General features: G+C 38.8%; 2 protein-coding genes and 1 long non-coding RNA gene across 3 annotated transcripts; all 3 read left to right on the forward strand.

Annotated features, from left to right (window-relative positions):
• The first annotated feature begins 114 nt into the window (after positions 1–114).
• On the forward strand, positions 115–9,272 carry LOC110042060 (uncharacterized). Its single transcript, XM_020747393.2, has 7 exons — positions 115–2,638; positions 3,970–4,061; positions 4,946–5,125; positions 6,079–6,192; positions 6,881–6,949; positions 7,329–7,427; positions 8,242–9,272. The coding sequence occupies exons 1-7, from the start codon at positions 2,095–2,097 to the stop codon at positions 8,320–8,322; spliced, it is 1,179 nt and encodes a 392-aa protein (XP_020603052.2). The 5' UTR covers positions 115–2,094; the 3' UTR covers positions 8,323–9,272.
• Positions 9,273–11,452: 2,180 nt separating this feature from the next.
• On the forward strand, positions 11,453–20,454 carry LOC110042080 (uncharacterized). Its single transcript, XM_020747417.2, has 9 exons — positions 11,453–11,802; positions 12,000–12,192; positions 14,278–14,462; positions 17,136–17,264; positions 17,582–17,667; positions 17,760–17,880; positions 18,226–18,306; positions 18,599–18,720; positions 19,336–20,454. The coding sequence occupies exons 1-9, from the start codon at positions 11,736–11,738 to the stop codon at positions 19,459–19,461; spliced, it is 1,110 nt and encodes a 369-aa protein (XP_020603076.1). The 5' UTR covers positions 11,453–11,735; the 3' UTR covers positions 19,462–20,454.
• A 5,070-nt stretch (positions 20,455–25,524) lies between these two features.
• LOC149109112 (uncharacterized) lies at positions 25,525–26,282 on the forward strand. The gene is made up of 2 exons (XR_016208228.1): positions 25,525–25,740; positions 25,954–26,282. It is a non-coding gene; the product is annotated as an uncharacterized LOC149109112 (long non-coding RNA).
• The last annotated feature ends 333 nt before the right edge of the window (positions 26,283–26,615 follow it).

Raw genomic sequence — 26,615 nt, forward strand, 5'->3', positions numbered from 1 at the left:
CAAATCCACGAGGTATGTCCGTGACCGTGTTGCCACGCAAATTTTTTTAGTAACTCGTGGTCCGCTGTTATGAATTTAATTTGCTTTAGGTCTTGTTTTATTTTTTTTTTCTGCGTTTTGGTTTGTATTGTAGATTATATGGCAGCGAGCAACGACGAGGTTCTTTTAATTTTTCATGTTTTGTTTTGAGTTTCTGTAGAAATTTATCGTCTTTTCTACAAATTGGGTGAATTGAGAGCTTTGGTCGAAGGGCAAAGAGCGTTTGTTATAGTCGTTTCTGTTCTTTTCCGCATTTGAAAGATATTGGAAAAAAATTGTAGCTTCTCAATTCGACGATTACGGATAATTATTCAATTTCGGAGTAAAGAGAAAAACAATTAATTAAACATTACAAATCACTTTATTTGACACGAGAAAAAAAACTACTCCATTTGGTTAATATTTCATATAAACATGCCGTTTCGATTTTTTTGATCTTTGTTCAGACAGTATTGTTATAAATAACGAAATACTCCGTGCGCCCGATAAAACAAGGCTAAGAGCCACTTAATGTTGCATCAAAAGGTGATCTTATTACATGTGTCTGAATCTCGAAAATAAACATTTCAACAAAAAAAAAAACACTAAAATTGCAGTCAGTAATGGACATAATAGAAAATTATAAGAATGTAATAAAATGTCGCTGGAGCTTGGTGGTGACAGAAACTCTCAGGGGTGCAACACTTGAGTCCTTTCGTTCACAACATGGATTTTGATCAGTATCATAGTCGACAAGGCACGTGATTAACCTGATTTATCCTTTGATCTGAGGCGTGGCACTCCAAGAGCGCAACGAACATGTCGACGTGCCAGCCATTCATAAATGTATGACGTAATTCGATTGTATCGCACGTGCAGCTGTCAGCGTATCACGTGCAAGCCGTTACCAGTTGATTCGAAGACTTCCATGAAGCTCCGTCTACACTACGCCGGAGGAATCTGAAAACGCCGCGTTATTTCTACGGTTAGGCCCACCGTCCACACTAGAGTTTTACACATTATGCCGGCATTATTTTGAGCATAATAGTGAGGCAAAAGAATCGAGCATTATGCCGGAATAATAGTAAAGAAAACTGGCTGACGCAGCGGCGGATCCAGGATTTTTCAAGGGGGTAGGGGTGGGGGAGGCTTAGTTGGTACCTTTGGTTGTAGAAGCAATAAGGCTTTTGTACATTATGCTTTTATTTTCCCACTAAAATGCTCCACCTTAATGCTCCATTTTTCCCACTAAAATGCTCGGTCTCATCCCAAAAAGCCAATAAAATGCTCGGTTAATGCTCATACACAGGGTTTCTTAAATTTTAATAATTTTAACGTTTTAACACTGTTAACAGCTCAGGGTGCTTACAAAAAACGTATATGTAGTATAACGCAACGTTTCTAATGGTTTTAATACACCAAAAGATAATTCTCTGAATGATCTTTTATTTTATTTGACTGTCGCTAACCTCTCCTCAGTCTCCACTTAGCTGTATTAGGGTGGCATTTTGAATTTTTTTCAATTTCAAATTAAGTCCTCATTTTCTCGTAAAAATAATTGTTATTTTATTTTATGGACGTGGAAAACAATTAATTTTCCGGGAAAATGCCACTAAAATGCTCGAATAATGCTTAATGCTTTTGCCTCACTAAAATGCTCGAAAAAATGCTAGCATAATGTACAAAAGCCCAGAAGCAATGAGGTATGCCCCCAAAATGTTTCAATTTGAGAATTAGAACCTGATTTTAAACCGTCACACCACAAATACTAGCAATACCACAAAGTAGAAATTACAATGAGATAACCGACCAGAATGCTTCCATTCATTTCAGCAATAATATTCACAATTTATTTTAGTTTTTTTTAGTTTTTTTTTTTTTTTTTTGGCCTTGTGACGGTTGGGTGTCTTGGGAAGGCCAAGAGAAATCTGGGCACTGGTCACTGGACTACACAGTCACACACAGCCAAGTCTAATCCAATCAAAACTCCTCTGAACACCTGTCGTGACTCTGTCCGGACTCTCGTGACTCGACTGGCGACAATACAACAGGGAAAATGTTTATTTTAGAAACAAAATGGCGGTGTTTGATGTTGGTCCCGTTTTGGAAGTTGTAACGAGTCTTCAAGGAAAATTAGAAGAAGCTATTACGAAATCTAAACTACTTCTTGAAGCTATAGAAGGCTCTCAGTCAAAATACATCGAACTGAATTCAGAATACCCTGTTCTTCGAAGCCTGAAAGGAAGACTGTCGGCAACACAAGGACCGAATGAATCTCTGTCTGCGGAGCTCGTGAAATTCAAAGTTGAACTGGAATACTTCGTGGAAGATATATTTAATGCTCACGAGAAAGTAAGGCAGGATTTTCAGCTGTGGGTGAAAAAACTGGAAAGATATGACGAAAAATCACGACGCGAAAAAGTAGAGTTCATAAAGGACCGTGAAAAGTTCTATTCCGAACGCGTCAAATATTTTGATACTCTTCGCTTGGCAACGACGGGAAAGACAAAAATAAAAGAAAACAGTGATGATAATGAAAAATCAGAAGATGGATTACTTGTAGAGGATATCGAAGAAGATGATAAAGAGGAAATACATACGGATTCGAAATCAACCCTTGGTAAGTTTCAAGCTTATTGAGGAGGATTTGTTATTGTTTTGAACAGATGTGTATATGGAAGGGCCGGTGAGGGGGCGGGGGGGACTTTGGTAACTTAGTACTGAGACAGTGAGGGTTAATATATGTGGGAAATGTAAGGTAAATGTCATGTTTTGCCTTGTATTAAGTGTAAATTCTGGGAGAAACGTACACTTGGAAAACATCAGAGTATCAGATGGGATTTGAACCCACGACCCTCCGTGATCTAGTCGGATGCTCTAACCACTGAGCTACTGGAGACTCAATGGTGAGCAAGGGTCAAATTGTGGGTATCGACTGGAACCACGTCGTGCAGCTTTTTCCGAGTGTATGTTTCTCCCAGAATAATGGTAAAATATTCTAAGAGTGGTGAAATATTTTTTTTAAAACCTCCCAAAGCCCTCCCACCTCCTATTCTCTGGTTCCTGCCCCCATTCCCTCCCCCTCGCCCCCACTTTTATTAGTGTATATTTAATTGGCATCTGTCAATCAATGCACGTAATTTTTGATACTGACAGGCATTCAAACAAGAGAATATTAATTTTATTGGTTACTATAGGGGGGGCATTCCCTCCCCCTTGCCCCCACTTTTATTAGTGTATATGGAGTACCCCTGTCCTCTCCCCTCCTCCCCCTCTTTTTTACCTCCCCTCCTTTTGTGTGGGATTTTGGGCATCACAACACTTGAAACTAAGTTTAGGTTGACTGGTTATGGCTCAATCAGAGGGATTCTTTGTTTGGTCATCCTTATATTATAGTCTGTTACAAACCCCTGTAGGGTAAGTTCTACCAGGTTTTGTCAAAGTTGTCTTCTGGATTTGGCTCTACTGTAGTTAATTGGCATCTGTCAATCAGTGCACATAATTTTTGATACTGACAGGCATTCAAACAAGAGAATATTTATTGGTTACTATAGGGGTGGCAAATAGTTCTTCATAAACCATGGGTCTTGTAAAATTTAAATGAAATTTTACAGGTGGTACAGTCTAATTTTTTTTAGCAGTTATGTTAGTCTTGCAGGCTCGATTTTTCACAAAGCTGTCTTGCAGTCTTGATTTTTAGCAAGGTCAAGAAAATGTCAAAGTGCCTGTTTGTTTGTTGTTGTTGTTGTTGTTGTTGTTTTTTTAGTAAATGACATCATAACATCGTAGAATCTGAATGTGTCAACCTTGCATTTAAAACACTTTGAAGTCTCAGTCTCAGTCAAAATGTCTACAAAAAAGGGCTAGTCTCACCTTCTCCCAAAGTCTCACATTTACCTTTGACTGCCCCAACCATTATGTAAATGCATCATTGCAGTTTATTTTATTTAGAAACATGGGATGCTGCCTGTCAAACAGAACCTGAAACAACTTTAGCTGAAGAATCAGAAATCCACAAAAAACAAGACTCTAATGGAAATGAGGTTAGCTAGATAATTTATTGAGAAGCTGTCATGATACAAATTAGAGAAATGATGTATTGGTATTAAATTGATGTAACCATAGTTAATAGAAGGGAATGGTTACGAATCCCGGGAAACATCAAAGGAGCAAAAGAATATATGAAGATTTATGTTGGAAGGTCCACGACTGTGCACAATCTTTTGTTTTGCAGTCATACACTATGCATGAATTACATGAGTGTCTGGAAAACTTGAATAGCGAATAGCAAATAGTTGCGAATAGCGAACTGCGAATAGTCCCGAATAGCATGAATAGTGCAAATAGTCTCGAATAGTGCAAATAGTGGTGAACAGTCTCAAATAGTGGCAAATCGTAGCAAATAGGGTACCCATGCCAGTATCTCACAGTCAACCTCGCAGCAATTTTCCTGCTAAAAAGCACAGACGCTTATCAGGACAAAAGGTGTTTCTAAATGTAATTTCTCCTGTTTTAACCACTGCAAAAGGGTAAATACGTCTTTATTAGGTTATCCTTGTGTTTTCTGTTTCCTTAATGTCTGCAATGGACAGCCCTAGCCTGAGTCTGGAGAAGAAAAGGTAATAAATTCACTGAAATTCTTTTGCTTATTTGAATAATTAATTGATACAGGATATTTGATCTAAAGCAGTAACTATTGACAACTATTCATCCCTATTCACCACTTTTTGCAACTGTTTTCCACTATTTGCACTATTCCAGACTATTCGCACTGTTCAGGACTATTTGCTATTTGCTATTCACTATTCAGGTTTTCCAGACACCCTGAATTACATAATTTGGAATGTGACAATTAAATTGCTTGTAAAGATCTCAACTTTGCTTGTACAATAGGTAAGATTATTCACAAATTCCCTTTTTGTTTAAGTCTCTTTCAGTAAATGATATACACGAGAGTTTGGGGAAGGAAAACCATCATTTGTTGCCATGTAGGTCACAAGTCAGGTCAGCAACAGTTGGTAGACACCAGAGAGTTCTTACTGCACCTGTGTCAAAAGCTAAAGCTTTGCTTTTAACAAAACAGGGACATGCACTAAGAATGCACCAGGTAATATCAATAACAAAATAAAAATAGGGAGTTAAAAAACAACAACAACGGCAACAGCAACAAGAACATCAGTAAACAAAAGGTACAATATGGAGAACAACAGCTATGTGTGTTCATTATACTTCATGGTATATTTCTCTCCCATCCTCTTCAAAACAACAATGTGAAATGGCCAAATTCTGCCTGCATTGTCTGGGAAACGTGAACCACAAATATAGCTAATCTGTCAAATTTCTATGTCGCATTTAATATTGCTGTGTTCCAGATTCAGTTTCGAGATATACAAAGTAAATGACTTTTAAGAATATCTCGAGATTCGTATTTAAAATATGTATTCATCTCCTAGGCAACATTGTCCTTACTATCGCCATCGTGGTTACTTAAACTCCCTTATATTACCTTGCTCTACTCCCCAAGGTATATGTAACTTACAATGTTCACTTAGCTATTTAGCTTGCAAAGGAAAAAAATAACTATAGCAAGTTTGCACCGACCGTTACCTGAAATGTAACAAGAAGAATAGGGAGACTGTAGACATCTTTGGGAAAAAGTGGACTTATTAGGCTCCTCCCCCTGTTATTGCCTTGTTACTAACAGCTAGCTTCGCACCTAGACAAATTAATTAAATAATAAATAATAAATTATTATTATTATTATTAAAATCATTTGACATTTTGTATTTATTTGGTCAAGGAAATTTCATGTTTGTGAGGGAAACATCAGGGAATTTTGAAAGTTATGGCTCTGGCAACCATGTTTAACTTAGTAATGTTGGACCTTGTGTTGTACAATTCAGGGGGTAATTGTGCTGAGCCTCGTAATTTCAAATTGACCTTGCACTGCATGCTCGTCTGATTTTGAAATTACTCACCCGATTACACCCTGAATTGTACTCAACTCTGTCCAACTACTATTACTTATTAGAAACATAGTAATAAACTTAATATTTTCAGATGCTGGTTAATGAGATTTGCAAGATGAAGGAAGAAATTCTATTCCTGAAGACTGAAAACTCAATGTTGTTCAAAAGAGCAAATGAAGCAAGCTCTGAGTTATTCTACATGAAGGTGATTTAATTGATGACTAAACTGACTGAAGGAATATCTAAGTTATGTTATCAGATACACTGTTCAGCAAGCAAAGTCCAGTATTAGATTTCAAACAGGTGTCTATACTAGTTAAAACAATAACAACATTTATTTATACCAGAAAGGAAAAAAATAATAAATTACAGTGGAACCCCATTGATCCAGTCATTAATGGGACACAAAAATCTGGCCATATTAAGGGGGTGGCCCTATTAAAGGAGTTCTTTAAATAAGAAAATGACTGACCGGGCTTTTGTTAGGGACAGAGGAAAGTGGCCGTAATAACGAGGTGGCTGTATTAATGGGGTGGCCGTAAGGCAGGGTTCCATTGTAGATTGAAGTTAAACTTTAGAATAAGGTATTAGCTGGCCTGCTTAGAACTAGTCTGTGAACACAGACATATTTCCGCTTCTCACTTGGTTTTCAGCAGATCCAAGTGACAGGCAGAAATATGTCTGCATTCGCAGGCTGGCCTAGAACAACCATGGGGCTAAAAATGATTTGGCAGGTATCTATTATATTTAATTAATAAAGTAGCAATCCCATATGTATTAGTTATGCAGCAAAATGCATTAAGTAAATAAAAAATAAAGAGATTACAATAGCGAAAGAAAGGAAAAAAGCTGATGCTAATCCAATGGATTCTTCATTAAATTCCTTATCCTAGAGCAAGTTGACAGTAAACATGGCTGACAGAGATGAACTACAGAAGAAATTACAGAAGTCAAAAGAGCAGGTATTTGATGAGTCTAGCCAGTGATAAGAGGAGTATTTTTCATGTGCATGATAGCCTTGAACCACAACTGGAAAATATGCAAGGAAGTTCTTCTGCAAGACTAGTATGATTTCAGCCGTTTTCTCTTGGATATGATTAGTCAGCATTTGTTACGTCACATAACTAAATGTGAACTTGCTGTGAACTGAGGGCCAAATTGCTGCGTCTGCTAAATATATTGGCATATTTTTCTGTTAAAATTAAATGAATTTGTGTTAAAAATTAGCTTAGAATTTTCTATCAAAATCAGAGAAAAACATCTCACTGATGCAGTATACTAAGAACTTGACAAGTCAGAGGTTTATAGTAATTTCTTTGTCCACTGCTTGCTTGTCATCAGATTCAAAAGCTTGAGGGGGCATTGAGGAAACAAGCAATTGGCCTGGTGTGTAATAAGAAACAACAAAGACAGTTACAAGAGGAAATCAGATGGAGCCAGGTTGAATATGCTGTTATATTCTCTGTGAATAATCCATCACATTTGCTTATTTGCTTAAAAAGACTATAATAAAGCATCTTGTAATCTTGTGAAGATGCAGGGTTGTGTAATTTGGACAGATCAGTAACGTAGATTAGGGTAAGGTTGGCTAAATAGTGAGCTGAGGTTTGGCATGGTAATTTGACTGCCCTTGCGTGGGGGGGACTCCCATATAAAAAGAATGGGGTGCTCCTTGGAAATGTTGACAAGAACTCCCAACAGTTACCAAGATCCTGTTTTGTGGGTGTGGCCTGGGTATTGTTTTACTCCTAGGAGGTACCAATTCTAAAACAACACATTATGTCTTGTTATATTTTTGGGGGGATTAAAATACCCTAAAAGATCCTGCAGTAGCTCCTGCTGTGGACCTTTTGAAGCTGAACACCCTATATGTTAGGAAGTACCAAAACTACTTTTTTTAACCCCTTAAAGGTATGACGAGCACCCCCATCAGGGAATGGGGAGGAATAGCATGAAGTGGGACGGGAGGGGCCAGAATATGCAGAAGACGTAATTAATGCTACAGCAATAGATGTTGTTTACTTTATAATGGTCTACAGTTGGTTAATGCTCATTCTTTTTTTTGATAAACATTCAGTGACTTGATCATTCCAAGAAAATGGACAAAACCCCAACTCTTAACTCTAAACTAACCCTAACCCCTCTTATTAGAACTAATCAAAATTTCTCCAAAATAAAACAGCCTCGGGTGAGCTGTTGTGTCCAGTAGGAGAGTGTTGTCACTGATCATGATCCATGTTTTTATATGTTTAAGATTTTTGCTGTTCCACTTCCTGACTCATCAAGTCGAGGCAGAAGCGTTCCACAAGTTGGAAAGTCCACAAGAGGACGCTAAATGTCATGTTCAGACAGCATGCCAGATACATAAACATATGAACATACTTGCTGTTGAAAACATCCATTCTTTATATCTAATGATTGTTATTGTCATGAGCATAATCTTATAGCCTGCATAGCAGACGTTTCCTTTCCATTTTTCAGGAGAGGGAGGTCGAGCAAGCAAGCAAGCAACCAAGCGTGACTGGGGTGGGCAAAACATGTGGAGAATTGGGGAGGGGGTAAGCAAAAAAGGAGGAAAGAGGGGCTGGGTAGGGAGAGGGGGTAAGCAAATAAAAGGATGAAAAGGGGGGCTGGGATGGAAGGAATCGCCTCCTGTTGTAGCTCGTTATTTTTTTGCACTCGCACACGATTTCGTTTTCTTTGCATGTTTTTGGAAATGAATTGCTGTTATGCAGGCTAGGGCATTTGAGGTAAAATAGTAAACCTTTGACCTTTTCACTTCCCAGAAAGTGAGAAAAAAGATATAAAAAATTTAATTACAAAATACATGAACAAATGTAATTGACAGACAAAAAATGAACCTCGGTTCATCAGCTTTTTTCCAAGTATAGTCAAATGTTTCCAGTATATAATTCCTGCATGCAAAGGTTCTGTACAGTTAAATTTGACTAGGTTTTGCTAAATCCGTGAAACTGGAAATCAGTTTATTTGTTACAACTGCAACGCTTTCTTTATGACTTGCTGCACTTACGCATACATTTGTAAGACAATTTTGTTGCTCGACTTCAAACCTTAGTTAAAAATTATATGCAAGACATCTAAAAACAAAAATCATCTTTAAAAAAAATTCATTTATTTTTATCTATGTTGACGAATTATAACTATAGTCATCTATTTATTTATATGTCTATTTATATATTAATCTTTTTATTTAATATGTACCTATGTATTCGCTTATGAACGAATTAAACAGATGGGGTTCAATATTAAAACATGAATTCCGGTTGTATTGTTCGCTGGTATATTTACAGTAATGTTAGTACGAACCTGTTCACAGACGGTCTATTTTCTCTTATAATTTCGTCCAAATCGAGTACCTGTTTGATATATACGTTGGGATAGAATTCTTCCTTTTAATTCGTTGTTTTCCTTCTTCATACGTTTTTCGGCCGTTTCTATCTTCTCCCTTTGCATCAGCTGCTGTCCACTTTTTCGGCTTTTTCTCTCTCGCACTTTGTCAGCCGTTTCTTCTTTCTCCCAGCCAATCATTTCACTCTAAAACGAGGAGGGAGGAGCGGTCTTGACGGAAATACACGAGATCGTAAAGAGCCTTTGACAACAGTTTACCGTCAATGCTATTGAAAACAAGCAGAAAGCATGACCGGTGGATGATATGGAAACTGGGTTGCCTGCTTCTTCCTTTATTCTCTTAACACCCTCGATCCTCCCCCGCCAAACCTGGAGAATTTAGTCTCCTCTGCCCTCTTTTATCTCCCCAAACCACGTAACCTGAAAACCAGGTCTTCCTCACGGGGGAGAGAGGCTCGACACAAAACGGCCTTGGATTGGTTAGTGCTTATACCCATTAACGCGAATTTTAAAATGAGACGGGATGTGTGTCCACCAAAAAAACACTTACGACGTCTTATCGACCAATGGATGCTTGCATCGTCTCCCTTTAAGAAACTTTTGTCATCTTGAGATGATATTTAGGCCACTTCACGGATGCATGCTTGATTTGTTTATCGTTAACTGGTCTTAAAGTTTTCCAGACCAATTAGAGATTACATAAATAGCGAAAGATCAGTTTACAAATATTGACTTCATTTTCGATCACGTTCACCAAAAGTTACCCAAGCGTCTCCAGGGCTTTCAAGCAAGTGAAACCACAGGCAGCCCAAGATTTAGCTTGAGAGGATTGCGGTCATGGCAAAAAATACAGGAAGTAAGAATTATATCAAGTTCTCAATAATTATATCTCCCCTTACTTCCACAGCGTATCGCTAGAAGTCTGAATGTTTGCTTTGCTAAAACGAGGCCATTTTAGCGAGTTACCGCTTCCTAGGTTTCTCACTCCTTAGGCTTAGGAGAAGAAAACCTTATTTGGTAGCGGCAAATTGCTAGAATCGCTTCAAATCAGCAGAGGTGAATAACTTTATTTATTTTATTTCACCAGGGTAGCCCATTCAGCAACGAGGCTGGTGTCCCGCCTGGGCTCGGCATCTTTTCAGCAGCTTTTGGCGTTTGGAGCAACTTTTTGCGGTTCTAGCAACCTCGAACAAGATTTGCCTTTCTGGGCAACTTTTGAACAAAACATAGATTTAGAGCACATAGTAAGCACGAAAAAGTCAACGATTTAAAAGAAAACTTCAATTCATGCGAATTTCTTGAATGTTTATCAAGTCGAAGTTTGAACACATAACCTGTCACTTCATAAAGTTCGGCAAGACGTCAAATGAACCATGTGTTTTGTTCCGTTAGACTTGAGAGTATCTTTAAATTTCGCGCTACTCTTTAAAGCTAAGTCTCACGGTATAGTATTTTTCTTGAACGATGTTCGCCATTATTGCGAAGAACGAAAAATAAAGCTTTTAACTAACGTTTATATGAAAATATCTAGAAATTTAGGTGGCAACTTTTGGATTTTTGGCAATTCTTTGGCAACTCTTTGGCATTTCAGTGAACAACTTTCCAGCATTTTACGAATACAATCGAGACGGGCCTATTCATAGAGGCCCTAGGTAATAAAGATACATGTTCAATTTATAAAATCTTAAAATGACGCCAAAATAACGCGTTTATTTTTCTTTAAAATTAAGCACAATTTAAAAAACTTTAAAAGTAGAGAAAACATAATAAAAACTCTTACGAACGTTTAAAAGGCTAAAATGTGCAAATATAATAAAAAAAATTGTAAATTTCTAAGGAAAAAATTACAAATAACTGCTTAACTATCAAATCTCTAAATTGCGAACAGACAAAAAAAGAAATGCACTGGGGAGGCCATCAAAATCTTCAGGTGCTTCACAAGACAGCTTTGAAAGGACAGATTTTTTTATGGTAACGTGCCGTAATGTTGATCTTGGTCTCTTGATGCGAGCGATACTGGGGAGAATACAAAATGCGGTAACAGCCGTAACAGCCCACCACCACCCCTACCCTTCCCCTACCCACGGTTATTTTGTATTCTCCCCAGTTTCGCTCGCATCAAGAGACCAAGATGGCGGTCCGTCGAACTCACAAAGCAGCTAAATACAGGAATTGCACCACACTTAAGTGTTCTCCGGTTAGCCTAAATATCACTTTCGTTAGCCTAAACAGTAGTCCGTGATAGGCCGGTTAGCCTGAGTAGCGTTTCGGTTAGCTTAAGTTAGCGCTGACTCGGGAGTGGTTAGCTCTTTAATAGGGTGCAATTCCTGTATTAATTTAGCTGCGCGTTCGAGCTCAACGATCTACATCTACGATCGCATGGAAATGTATAGGGGACAGTCAGTGCTCGTGACGTCACTGATATCGATTGTATTTGCATGCAGGTGTATGTAATGATCAAAATTTATAGTCTTCGGTCAGCCAAAGCGACCTATTGTGAACAATTGTCAGCACAGTGAGAAGTGACGATTATCACTTTATCTAGCAGTGTCGTAGAATCGAAAGCAAACACTCCTTGTCTTCGATTTCATAAGGACATTTACAAGAAAGAAAGTTTAATTATGTCTCGCGTTTTGGTGACAGGTGCTTCGGGTTTTCTCGCGAGTCATGTTGTGCGGCAATTGCTTGAAGCCGGAGAATACAGGGTTCGTGGAACTGTCAGGAGTCTTGCAAATGAGACGAAAGTGGTACCTTTGAGACGTCTGTGTCCTGAAAACGCACAATATGAGCTGGAACTGGTCGAAGCAGACTTGATGAACAAGGCATCTTGGCAAGAGTACGTGAGCTAAAATTGTAACTATTACATAATACGGTGACAGCTTTAGTGGTATCTGGGTATTTCAGATTTATTTGTATTCAGTGTACATCTATGCAGCCTGACCCTGGTAGATTTCTTGCTAAAAAAAATTGTTGCCTGAGTGGGGAAGGAATTTGAAAGCGGTGAGCTGTGTGAATTATCGATTGACAGAAATTGAACCTTACTTAACCAAAAAAAACCATCTTAGTCTCACCATGTATTTTACTATGCAGACTACAAACTTCATAAGGAACGTTAATTAGTTAATGCACTCTATTTATCTAAGCAAGAGGAATTTGCAAAGACACGAGAGAGGTGCATTGACTTCAAAGTAGAAAGCATCTTTCCATTTTATATATCCATCCAAAGTTGGGGGAGGGGGGGGGGGGTGCGAGATAGATGATTGGCCTTATTTAATATCCAGCAGGGGGTGGGGGTGCTCCCATCTATGTGCTATATAGGTATTTGCTGTGGGATAGGTAGGATTATTGAGGTTCTCAACCTTAAATGCAGTATCTTTTTGGCCCTGTAGGCATTGTTTTCCCAGTGTGTGAGCCTTAGATAGGGTGTTAAAATTGTATCAGCTAAAATTGCAGTGTGTAAATGCCCAGCTGAACGAAAAACAAATGATACGTTAAAACTGAACTATCCCTTAACTTCCAGTGTTACAGAAACAAGATGAAGTTGATCCGTTCACACTTTTCGTAGTTTCTGTTTTTTCCCTCGAAAAGGGTGTCAATTTTGGGTCTGGGCCTAAATAGGGTATCAATTTTCATTTGCTTCATCCCTTTACCCCCTAAGGCGAACGGCAGTTTTTCCCAAATTGGTAAATAAAGACACTCTGCCTGTGTACAATATGCCATTTGAAAGCCACTAATCAGCTTATTTAAGAATTGACATCAGCAGCTATGAAGGAGGTAGATATTTTGAGAGAAATTGCTTTAAAATGGGAAAATGAACGACTTCAAAAATGTATCAATCTTCTACTATATTAGGTATACCCCTAAACTATAGCTTATTTAGCAGCTCTTAGTGCATAGCTTGATATGAAACAAGTCTTGCATTCCATTTGCATCCGGAAAAAGGAACTAAAAACTTCTGGGGGTGGTCAACCATTTCTTGGATGGGAGGGGGTCAAAATTTTATGACTTTAATGAGTAGATCTTCACAAGACAATTTTCATGGCAAAAATTCTTAGAAATCTATCAAATATTCACAAAGTTATGACCTTGTGTGCCAATTTGCACTCTTAGGGGGTAAAGGGTAGGGTCAGGGTTTGAGACCCTTCACAGGGAGGGGGAACTTTAACCTTTGAATAATTGTGAGGATGAAAGTATGAAAGATGGCTTTTTTTCTGGGGTAAAGAATTTAAACCAGGAAATTCCTAGGTGGTACCATGTCAGTCCATGGATCTTTCACTCCAGGGGTCCAGAACAGTTTTTTACTTACATCGTCTATGTAGGCACCTTGCAGAACGTATAAAAGAAGGTACAGCAAGAAAAGGCTCTGCTTGCAGGGTGCTATGTGTGAGGGTGTGGACATAAATGAAATTACAAGAAGTGTTTTTCACCTTCCTTGAGTGTTCTTTAAATTCTCAAGTGTTAACGTAATTCAACAAATAATGCAGCAGAGCAAGTTCAGAATTTCCCTTATATAATGCTATAATTCAGTTAGGTATTTATGCCACTCAGTGGCTCCCTGGAATGGCCAAAATGTTAATTGACTTTACTTAGGTCTCCCCAATAAGCTAATCTATTCATCTCTGTAAACAGCATCATTCTGCTGAACTATTCTGGCCATTATTAGTAAAGTTTAGGCTCCCAGCATGTAGTATCAAGCCACTAATTAATTCAACTCCTAAAAGTTGTGACAATCACTCTTGTCACTTTTTTGATTGCCATATGTAGGAGTAATATCATGGGTTCAGGTCTTCAGTGACAGGAGATGGAAGAAACCATGGGTAGAAAGCTATTAAGAGACTGACCTTATTTTAGCCATATACTGTCTTGTAAAACATAAATTATAGTACCGGTATTTAGTTTGTCTTTTCTTCTTCTTATTAAGGGCTGTCAGAGACTGCACCTATGTAATTCATGTGGCTTCCCCCTTCCCGGCCGAAAATCCAAGAGATGAGATGGAGGTTATAGGACCGGCAGTGGAAGGAACTAAAAATGTACTTGAAGCTTGCGCCAAGACCAAGGGTGGTGTTAAAAGAGTTGTGTTGACTAGCTCTGTGGCTGCAATTTATGGTAAGATTGTAACTTACAGATCATTGTCCAGACCTCAAGCTCAAAGCCTAGGCTTATGCAATGGCAACAATAAATATCATGATGTCAACATGTAGTTACAATGAAATTTACAATTTCATTATTGTTAAAAAGAACAATTTGCTTACAGTAGATGGGAAATGCACTTGTCACCTGGAGAGTGTGCAATCATTACCACCCCACCCCCACCCCCGATCCGCCCTCTCCCCCCATCTGCCCTCTCTCCCATCCGCCCTTCCTCAACCACTTCAAGCCCAGCTAGTGTAAACAACTATTGTACTTAGGTTATATATAATTAGGCAGGTTCATATCAGCTGCATTGTTGCCATGGTTAATGAACTATATGTCAAATAAGGTATGTATGTAATCATTTTTATCCTTAGCTACTAGGGGAGGTGAATGGTAAATGTCAATCATGAGACTTCGCAAGAACACAAGACTGAAGCGTTTTTCTTCATGAGCCTGAGACAATTTGACTTTTTAAAATTGTGAGCCTGAGACTTCATTGAAGCATTATTTTTATATGCAAGTGAGAGACATCCAGACTCTAACAGTACATGGATCCAGGCATCATTTATAAAAACAAACAAACAAATTAAGGCTTCGCAACTTTCTTAGCCTTTCCAAAATCAAGACTCCAAGAATTAAAGCTGTAAAAAAAAGCAAGACCACGAGATGTACATAATTGGTAAAATAAACAAGACTGTAAGAAGACCAGCTGTGAAATTCAATCTAAATTGTGCAAGACCCATGGTTTTTGAGGGAACATTTGCCACCCCTGTTACTCCTGCTTTTGACAGCATACTATTTAGACATATTATCATTATTATTATTATTATTATTATTATTATTATTATTATTATTATTATTATTATTATAAGTCCTTAAAGTCTTGCCGCTTTTAACTTATGGTGCCGAGTTCAATCCGTGAACCAAGGGCATTCATAAGTCTGCTGGATTACTTGATGGATAGAGTCCTCCTAAGTATGTGAGCAGTTCCAAGGAGGACGGTCTTCTGTAGCTCTGTTATTCTGATATTATTATTATTATTATTATTATTATTATTATTATTATTATTATTATTATTATTATCATCATCGTCCTCACATAATGTTTGCTTAGAGTCCTTAGGGCCGAGACCAAACCATGGTCCTGGGGCACTAGGGAATAGCCAGTTTTTAGCTTGATAGCACCCTCCTCAAAATGTGTGCTGTACCTAGCAAGGTTATCTTTTGTAGTTCACTGATGCTTAATTGGCCGGGAATTCTTCCAAGATAAGTTTCTAGTCCCTTTTTGATAGCTCCAAGTGCTCCAATGATAACTGGTATCGTTTCCGTTCTCATGCCCCACATTCGGCTTGTTTCGATTTCCAAGTCCTTATATTTGGATAGTTTTTCACTGACTTTCACGGATGTGTTTCTGTCTGATGGTACTGCCATGTCAATAAATTTACAGGTTTTCATTTTGTGGTCTTTAATCACTATATTGGGTCTGTTGGCTGTTATTTTCCTGTCTGTGTGTATTGGCATGTCCCATAATATCGTGACATCCTCGTTTTCTGTAACTGTTTGCGGCTCATGGTCATACCACTTTTCTGATGTCTTTATATTATAGTTGTGACAGACTTTCCAATGTATATACGTGGCTGCTTTATCGTGTCTGTGGGTATATTCTGTTTTCGCAAGTTCAGGACACCCAGACATGATATGGTCAATTGTTTTGTCGTATTTGTTACACATCCTGCATAGGGGGCTAGTACTGTCTTTGATAATGCTGGCATGGTATGATCTGGTAGCTAGGCTTTGGTCTTGAGCTGCGATTGTGAATCCTTCCGTTTCTGCCTTCAGTCCACTGCTTTTGAGCCACTGGTTGGTTTTGTGGTGGTCAACATCTGCTTCCTTTATTCTCTTTGGGTATCTTCCATGTAGGGCTTTGTCCTCCCACTGCTTTGTTAATTTTTCTTGGGTCTTATTTCGTGCCATTTGTTTGGTTCTCTTTGCATATTTGGTGGTTGTTTCTTCTGCTTGTTTATCTGGTATTGTTAGGTCTAGTTCTTGTTTGAATTGTTCTGCTTGCCTTTGTATAGAGTACAATTTCTTTCTGCCATCATGTTCTTGCACTAGTTCGATTAGGGCATCATCAGTGTTCTTTAGGTATGTATCGAGCCCTTTCGTGGTTGTTTTGTAGGAGGCTTCTAATTGGATAAGACCCCTACCACCAGCATTTCTTGGGAGGTAGAGTCTGTCTACATCTGCTTTTGTGTGATGCATTTTTGATAGGGTGAGTAGTTTTCTTGTTTTTGTGTCTAACCTCTTGATTTCACTCATCTTCCAGTCGATTATATTAAAACTGTATGTCACCACTGGGATAGCTAAGGTGTTGATTGCCTCAAATCTATTGGCAGCATTGAGCTCCGTTTTTAGGACCATCCTTACTCTCCGATAGTATTCCTTCCTCACTCTTTCTTTCATCTTGGTATGCTGTATACCATCACCTTCCTTCTGTAGCTCTGTTATTCTGATATTATTATTATTATTATTATTATTATTATTATTATTATTATTGTTATTATTATTGTTATTATTAAATGTGCAAAAGTACTGGTTCTAATCTTTTAACTCTCCCCATGTTATGTGGTAAATATTGTATCTGCAGGTGGAAGAATTGATGAAGGAAAAGTGTTCACTGAGGAAGACTGGTCCTCAGAGGACGGGAGCACTCCTTATGAAAAAAGCAAAGCTCGTGCTGAGAGAGCAGCATGGGAACTAGTCAAAAACTTGCCAGGTATTTCAGTTTTTAAATTCTTGTTGCAGTTTTGCACATACAAGTCATAATTATAATTAATTATGACTTGTATGTGCAAACATGCAATAAGGATGCAGATAATAATTATTATTATCTCCATCCATTTCCACCTTTTCCCTATTGAAAGTTCTGGTCCTTTCATTACTTTGAAGGCGTCAAATGGGAGCAAAAAGCCTCGGAGCTCCCCTATCAACCTCTCCCAACATTTTCTAGCACAAGGTTGGCAGAATGGGAACATGGAATTGATATTTTTCTTTGTGTAACATAATGTTGAGACACCATACGTTTGTTTGTAGATGATGAGAAGTTTGAACTGTGCGTAATCTGTCCTGGATTTATCCTGGGACCTGTGCTTCAGGGATCAACCTGCACTAGCATGGAGGTACTTGATTTATTAACTCTGACCAGCCATGCATATGTGGGATATTTTTCACTACCAAATGATATCTTACATCTTGGTGCAACTTTTCTCAGTTTCACAGACGTCTTCTTCAACGAGAAGTGCCAATGGTTCCAAAGGTATGCTTTGCAATGTGTGACGTCAGAGATGTTGCTGGAGCACATATAAAGGCATTGATGTCACCAAAAGCTCCTGGTAAGAAATAGAACATGAATATGAGTCCCGGGTGGGGGCAGTCTCCCATATGAAAAGGTCAGGGATACTCGTCATTTCACTTAGGTTTGTAAATCAAGGACTTTGGTCTCACTTAAAGCGTTCAGGATGAAAAGCCACTATTTTTAGGTGTCAAAGTATCTTTTGGGGTGCACTCCAAGAGATAACAGTTCAAAAACAGTTACATTATGGCAGTCCCACCCCCAGGGATATGAGTGTGTATGATGTTGCTGACTTTTGAAAAACAGTATTTTTGAATTTTCCCCGCAGATTTCCTTCACCATCTGCCTTTTTCTTGTATATCTATGCATTTATCTTGTTTTCTAGGTAACAGGTATATCACGACCACTGAATCAATGTGGGCACCTGAAATGGCTAAAATCTTGGAGGAAGAGTTTAAGCCACTTGGTAAGATAATATTAGTGGGTGTGAAAATATGATTGTTATGTCAGGTTGTCACTCAAATGCACCCCACCTCATCTAATGCAGCAGCACGGAACACCGAATAAAGGTTACAGAATAAATCAACTACAACATTTTGCAATCACTTGCACAAGCTGTTTAAGCAAAATTTTAATTAAAAAGAAAAGGAAGTGATCAGGTGGTGATCTCACTGACCTAAATATCCAGTGGAGATCTAGGAGAGTTCACACCTTCAATTAAAGGCCCAAATGACTGGCAAAATGTTCCTCTCTATCAGGATATAATGTACCAACAAGAATTGCCCCCAAGTTTGGGCTGAGAGTGCTGGCATTGTTTGATGGTTCGGTGAAGATGATTCTGCCTGCTGTCGGCAAGGAACTCAAGACGGATAATTCCAAGGTAATGCCTCAATTAATAATGCCAAGACCCACTTATCCAGCTATCGGTCTCGGGAGTATAAATATAATATAAATATATAATCTACGTTAACTATATGTCTATAACAACTTACTGATTACGTAAAATGCGGTCAAGTTGTCACTCACCCTAGCCATGCCAGAAACGCCTGTATATTTGGCATGAAGCACATAGCATTGTGCTCAGCGCGTCCAGTTCCTAACTGCTGCTGTTTCGGGAGTAATGCAACTATGTTATTTGTGATTTGGGTTCGGGATTTCGGAACGCTGTATCGGGAACTTTGAAGTTGTTCTCGACTCAGCTCGGCTCGGCTCGGCTCGGCTCGGCTTGGTTCGGCTTGGCTTGCTTCTTTATCGTACCACACTTGGGCCTCACTAAATAACGATCTCAAATCTAACGCTTTTTTTTTAATTTATCATAACTATCCCATCTTTCATTTAGACTCCCATGATTTAGTCCATCTGATTCCCTAGCTCCCTTACCATAAATTGCAGCACAAGAACTTGTCCACACAACTCCATAATGTTCAGATCGTACCCCACTTGAGCTTTGCTAAATAACTATTACAATGTGACGAGACTTTTTCTTAAATTGAAGGTCAAAGAAGATCTGGACTACAAACCCACAGAGTTAAAGGTCACCATAATAGATATGGCCTATAGTCTTATTGATGCTGGTTTCGTTAAGAAGACTGCAAGATACCAGAAAGCAAAAGATAACTAGGAATTTGAGTAATTTGGGATCACAATGTTATTTTGTTTCGACTTTGTACTGGCTGGAACTGGTGCTGTGGAAGTGTAGCTCGCTCTTTCAGAAGGCGGAGTTATTATCGTCCCTAAATTAAATTTCGTCATTCGTTATTTTATAATGACTTAGTGGTTAACAGCTTATCAGAGAGCTTAAACAAACCACAACGGCAACGGGAACATCACCAAACAAAAGGTTTAATGAGCAAAACAATAGCTGTGCACGTGCGTTATAAATTTTTGTTCATTTCTTTGCAGTCCTCTGCAAAACAACAACGTGAAATGACTAAGTTCTGCGTATTTTGGAGAACGCGAGCGACGACGCCTTATGTTTCGTATTGTTTACGTACTTAGCTTGAGCACGTTCTGAGACCAATAGGCGCACTGAACGGATCTAGACAATTGCGAAATTCGGAGATAAAATTCATTTTTTGCTAGGCGTTATTCTCGGGGTCAACGTCGCTAAAACAAACTTGAGCAACTACGTCTAGTAAAAGATGAATTTATATCTTATCTTCTAATTTCACAGATGTCTAGATCTGTTTAGCGGGCCTTCTTGTCTCAGAACTTGCCCAACCTAAATATGTAACGCCAGCGTTTAATTCCAAATTAAAATACGAAAAATTAGCCTCTCTCGTTCACGTTGTCCAAAATACACAGAACTTCATTTCATGTTGTTGTTTTGCAGAGGACGGGAAAGAAATGTACAAAGATTTATGACGCACGTGCACAACTATTGTTTTTCTCATTAAACCTTTTGTTTGGTGACGTTCTTGTTGCCATTGCCGTCGTGGTTTGCTTAAGGTCCCTAGCATTTCTATCACGTCATACCATGCTCTTCTGAACAAGTCTTATTGGATCTCTGTTGTCTGAATTTCTTCCAAGTTCTTATTTCTTCTCTTCTTCCTAAATGCTGTGCCATGTTGTATATATTTACTTCTTAGATATGAAATAAAAGGCACGATTTTGATTTCTGGTGAGACGATTTAAAAGAACAATCTGCAAATCTACTCACTACTTTTTCCGGAAAAGGTTGCAATATCAATTTTATGTGGGCAAAAAGGTAGTTTTCTTACACGAAATCGGAAATCTGTTTTAATTAGCTTAATTTCCTTGCTGTTTGTTGGAGCATGAATTCAATCATTATATAGCAAATCCGGAAAATTCAAATGATCGGAACTACAACGAAACATTCTCAGATGTAAAAGGCCTTTTGCTAATAAGCCGGCTGCTGCCAGCTGGGCACTTATCCGAATAGTTAAGAAAAAATTTGTCCTCGAGCGCGCGTTGGATATGACAAGGTAGATAGCCAACTCATATTCAACAAGCGCGAGTGGAAAGAAAACTAAAGTAAGGTAAAAACACCCCCCAAAAATTACGTGCACGATTACCAAATTTGTAGAGGATGGTATAGTGGCTCATGTCATGATGGCTAAGCCAATGAAAACTCTTGAATTGCATTATTTAATGATCCAGTTTTTAATATAAACAGTGAGCTTATATTTATATGGAGTTCTAGAAAAGATACGACCTCCTTCATTTGCAACCGAGGGAAGACAAATTGTTTAAAATTATAGGAAGTCGTTACGGTATTCCCAGAGACTGGCAATGTTCGACTTATCACATTCTGTCTTGATGTTTCGTTCCTTGTGTGTCAGTCCTTGCAAGTCACGGCCATAAGAATGTTTTTGTTTGATACTCGGCGGGTTAAAACCCCGGGGTTAAAACATTTAGGCGCCGTCCACACTACGCCGGAGGAATTTGAAAACGGAGATTTCACTCTGAAAACGCATCAAATGTTTTCTGTCCACACTACGCCGGAGGAATTTGAAAACGGAGGTTTCACTCTGAAAACGCATCAAATGTTTTCTGTCCACACTACGCCGGAGGAATTTGAAAACGGAGATTTCACTCTGAAAACGCATCAAATGTTTTCTGTCCACACTACGCCGGAGGAATTTGAAAACGGAGGTTTCACTCTGAAAACGCATCAAATGTTTTCTGTCCACACTACGCCGGAGGAATTTGAAAACGGAGGTTTCATTCTTAAAACGCATCAAATGTTTTCTGTCCACACTACGCCGGAGGAATTTGAAAACGGAGGTTTCATTCTTAAAACGCATCAAATGTTTTCTGTCCACACTACGCCGGAGGAATTTGAAAACGGAGGTTTCATTCTTAAAACGCATCAAATGTTTTCTGTCCACACTACGCCGGAGGAATTTGAAAACGGAGGTTTCATTCTTAAAACGCATCAAATGTTTTCTGTCCACACTACGCCGGAGGAATTTGAAAACGGAGGTTTCATTCTTAAAACGCATCAAATGTTTTCTGTCCACACTACGCTGGAGGAATTTGAAAACGGAGGTTTCATTCTTAAAACGCATCAAATGTTTTCTGTCCACACTACGCCGGAGGAATTTGAAAACGCTACAATCACCGGTCATTTTAGATTTGTGTTTGAGGAAAACTCGGTCAGGGAAATCAAATGCTTATCGTGACGAACATCGTTTTCGAAAAGCTCCTTTTTCAAAATGTTTTTTGTCCACACGAAAACGAAAACCCGGCGTTTTCCGATTCCTCCTGTTTGAAGTGCACTTTCGAAAAAGCTCCGTTTTCGTGAAGGATCAGTGTGGACGGTGGGCCTAAGCGTAGAAATAAAGCTGCGTTTTCAAATTTCTCCAGCGTAGTGTGGACGGGGCCTCAGACGCCTCACTCCAGGCTTCTGTCGACTTTGACGGTTGTCTGGGGCCTAGGTCCTAGGTCCTTCGCCAGCTAACGTAGAGAACCTCTTTTGGAAGTTTCAGAGGAAGATTAAGAAAGTTAATGGATAATTTATTCCTACATAAGACTAAAACAAGGACAATCACCGCCGCGACATTAAAAAATTTTGGAAAAATTGAAGCGCGCCTACAGAGAGCTACAATTAATTAAAGTTTCGAACGAAATTCAGCGCGCGCGCGAGTTAAAGATAGAAGTGACAGGCGACAGTTCACGATGCTAAATGCAACCAAATATTAGATATGCTTTTGGTGTACATTGGCATTCCCCAGGGATCCGTGCTGGGCCCAACGCTATTTACAGTATTTACAAACGACTTGCCATCGTTAGCCCACACGGGATCGCTATACATGTTTGCTGACCGATACTACAGTCTTCTGCATAGGTGACTCAGCGGACATGGTTATAGCACAGTTGAATAAGGCGTTGCAGGAAGTGCATACCTGGTGCCTCGATAACCAGTTAATACCTCATCCGGGCAAGAGCGAAGCGATGCTGCTCTGCACGGGAAACCCGATGGGCTCAATTGCTCCGGCGTTCACCGGAGGCTCTAACCTTAGATGGGCCACGAAAACACACCAATAAGGGATGACGGTCAACCACAAGCTTACCTGGGCACCGCGTGTACTGGACATCAAGAAGAGCTTTCTGACCAAATCAGACTTGTTAAAACGATCTAGGTTCCTACCAACAAAGGTTCTGTGGGACTTCTACTTTAAAGTAATTTTGTCCTCCGTTAAGTTCGGTTTAGTCTTGTGGGGCGCATGTTGTGACTCAGATCTAGTTCAATCCATAGAACGACTACACTGTAGAGCCTGTAGAATTATCTTTAACTTACCCAAGGATATGGCGTCATGTGACGCGCTTGGATAAGATCAGTGGCCTACTCTCTCTTTATATTACAAGCTAGATATTTTTACGCTTTTTCATAAAGCACATAATGATGGCCTCCCTGAATTATTATCCAAAGACATTTACACCAAACGCTACAATGGTTATTCTTTACGGGGCTGAAAGACTGCTTACTCGTACCCAGGTTTAACACTAGTATAGATATATTAAAGACTCGCTTGCGCATAGAGGTTCTATCCTATGGAACACTGTTAGTTTCAGTGGACATGGAGTTTCACAGCTAAAGCAGAGGGAGCTGAAACAACGATCGAAAACAAACTTATTTTAAAGATTTTAAATTCAACGTAGTGTCCTCCTCGACTGCGCTACATCTTGATGACAATTTTATTTATATTTGAACGTTTTATGAAGTGTAAATATTGTAAATATAGATCAGGCTCTTTCAAGGTCCATAGTTTCTTACTTTTACTTATTATTGCATTGTTATTAGCTTTTTGCGTTAAAACTTATCGTGTTAAAATAAAGGCTTTCTATTCTATTCTATTCTATTCTATTCTATTCTATTCTATTCTAAGTATAATGTTATGAAAATGTTGAGAAATAACTGGAAATCACTAATGGAGGAAACCTACAATCATGGACAAAAGTGTTGACACATTTGAGCAAAACAAACGCTTTCTATCGGCGTCCTTCCGTAATTGAAAAATACATCTTTTTTGTCGATAGCCAAACCCCTCTCTCCTCCTGTTCAATGTTGAAATACGCTCCGTGGACACTGTGTCACGTAGTTACAACATTGAAAAGGGGAGTGGGGTTCGAAATGTGAAAATTGGAGATTGAAAAACTCACGCGTTCAACGAAACAAGTCTTTTTCGAGGAGTGCCTCAACTAAAACAATAACATTTTGCGCCCTGAATTTCTATGAGGTACTATTTCAAACAGTCGATTCAACTATCACTGGTGGTCATAATCTAATAGCGAGGGACTTACCATTATTTTTTGAGGGGTGGGAAGGGGCGGGGGGGGGGGGGGGAGGCGTTGGGCAGTTTCCCAAAAAAATTTTTAGACAAAAACTGCGGGGCAAAAATCGTGAAAGGAGCGGAGCCATGGAGAAAAGAAAAATCAAGCAAGTGCTTTGACTTTAAAAACATTATTGCACAAGCTGTTGCCCACCAAAAAAAATCATGCACGACCTAGGAAAACGATGAGAAAAACATTTCATACCTCAGAAAATTGCCCAGCGTCCTTTGAAAAAATAATGGTCCGTCCCTAACACCATGTAGATTCAACGAGATGGCACGGGCTCGTGTTACCGCGGCATATGGTCTTTCAAACTGTTACCAGTGTTTCAGAACCTCAACAAAAGCTAGGAGTAAATGTTTTCTGGTTCTTTCAGAAAACACTTACAAAAGAAACAAATGACACATTTGTTGCAGTTATAAACATGTAAATTCATTTTACTTGCACGATCAATTCGTCAACAGCCTTTGGAAGTTCTGTATTTATACCGAGTTGTAGTCAATCTTGCAGAGGCCGGTTTCTCGAAAGCCCCGGAAACTTTTCAGGCCGGCAAAGCCATTTTTAGTTAATCGGTATTTAAAGACAGAGAGGTGTATACTCCTGAAACTTCTTGTATGAAGAGAACTTCTGTTTATATTACGAATATGTATATAAAACAGCTCTGAAGTCATAAGGTTTGAGATTTTGCTACGGCTTTTCGGGTGCGAAAACTTTTCGGGACCAGACCGGAAATGATTCCTACAAATGATACCGCCAAAAAATAGGAATGGCGTAGACTCCATGAAAAGTCTATGGATCTATACTGACCTATACTATTTTTTTTTTCATTTTCCCAGGTGAGAAAAACACAAGCTCTCAGGCATAAAAGCAACAATAAAAAACGGTTAACGGACTGTTTAAAATACACAATAAAAACGCCGTCGTTCAGAAAACGCAGCGCAGAAAAAAAAAAAAACATGAATATTCCAAGATGCCTCTGCTGTCCAATTGACCGCTTAGAATTTTTTCCCTCGAGTGGAAGTTTAGGAGAACGAGAAATGCTGTGGGAACACGAGCCGAAGGCGAGTGTTTCCACAGCTTTCTCGAGTTCTCCCAAACTTTCACGACTGTTTCTATTAAACAATTAGATTATTCACTCTCGATTTCTATCGCATAGAAACCGAGAGCGAATAATCTAATTGTTTTAGTATAAATCTACTACCATTGTTCTATTACTGTGAAACTCGGAAAAACCGAAAGAAATACTTATGTTAATGTTATTGTGTAACAGGACCAAACAAGAAATAAGAACATTATATCATGCGTGAGAAATCTAAACTACAAACAGCAACGGTAAATAGTTTGTAGTCCTGAGGTTTGCTCACGTGTCCTGAACTTAATTGTGATTAGTCAGTACACAGTGGACCTGTCAGAATCAAATCAAAGTGTTCACGGTTTTCTGAGTTTCAAAGTATTAAGACAAAAAGAATGGATTATATACATTTTTTAAAATTTATATAATCCACTTTCCAAATTCTTGCTCCACACATTTCCATCCTTTATGGCGAGGTGACCATTTCCACTCAGGGGATCATTTGCGGTACAATGTGACGATCCTAAAAAGGTACAGTTCTGGGATCATTTGCGTTCTTGGGATCAATAGCGTGACTGTATATTTCTAAAATATTTTAATACAGGCTTTCTGAACACCTTTTGTTCATTTCCTTTGTTTGATTATATCTTTGCCGATGAAAGTACAAGCCAATATCCAGCAATATCTGATTGTGACTGAGTATTGACCAGTATAATTACTTTCATTTCATTTCTCACTTTGCAGGGCAGCACTCTCATCTGATTACACTGTAGTCGTCTTTCTGCTTCTTCTAACTTCTCGTGAAACAATGTCCTTAAATAATTAAGAGTTCATTCTTGTCAAATTTGATAGAGGGAAATGGTTATGAAGCTCGGCAAACATCAAAGGAGCAAACAAAGATACCAAGATTTATGCTGGAAAGCCCACGACATTGCACAAGCTTTTGTGTTGCGCCCATACACTATAATATGTGTGTAATGTCACGCAATAAAAAATAAAATCAAAAACCATTCAGTGGATAAATTCAAGAAATTGTGATCTTATAGACGATAAATAAAGAAGACAGTTCTCGACGTTTAAGGTGTGTGCGTTGTCCCAAAAGTGAGATATTCGTCGAAATGTTCCGCGCAAAATTATAGAGCGTAGTATGGAGCCCCCATGGTGGAGGACCTCCTTAGTCCTCCAATATGGCGGCCGGAAAATAATGTAAACATCTGGAACTTACTTTGGCTATGTAGACAACTGATTACATGATCTGAACCGAACCAAAAAGACATTTACACAAGCACTTTTCCTAATACTTTGACTCCTAAAATGGCTAAAAATCACAAGATAAGTGTATATTTTTCGACAAACGCGATCTCAGCTTCATGTCACGCACCGCCATAACTCTGAAATTCAAAATG

This window comes from Orbicella faveolata, unplaced genomic scaffold, assembly GCF_042242905.1.
Source record: "Orbicella faveolata isolate gen_17 unplaced genomic scaffold, um_ofav_v1 contig_25, whole genome shotgun sequence".
Taxonomy (NCBI): domain Eukaryota; kingdom Metazoa; phylum Cnidaria; class Anthozoa; order Scleractinia; family Merulinidae; genus Orbicella; species Orbicella faveolata.

Coding starts and splice junctions, on each gene's coding strand:
- LOC110042060 (XM_020747393.2), top strand. CDS start 2,095: ATGGCGGTGTTTGATGTTGGTCCCGTTTTGGAAGTTGTAACGAGTCTT. Junction 5,126..6,078: donor ATGCACTAAGAATGCACCAG/GTAATATCAATA, acceptor TAATATTTTCAG/ATGCTGGTTAATGAGATTTG. Junction 6,950..7,328: donor TACAGAAGTCAAAAGAGCAG/GTATTTGATGAG, acceptor GCTTGTCATCAG/ATTCAAAAGCTTGAGGGGGC.
- LOC110042080 (XM_020747417.2), top strand. CDS start 11,736: ATGGAAATGTATAGGGGACAGTCAGTGCTCGTGACGTCACTGATATCG. Junction 14,463..17,135: donor CTCTGTGGCTGCAATTTATG/GTAAGATTGTAA, acceptor TTGTATCTGCAG/GTGGAAGAATTGATGAAGGA. Junction 17,881..18,225: donor GATGTCACCAAAAGCTCCTG/GTAAGAAATAGA, acceptor CTTGTTTTCTAG/GTAACAGGTATATCACGACC.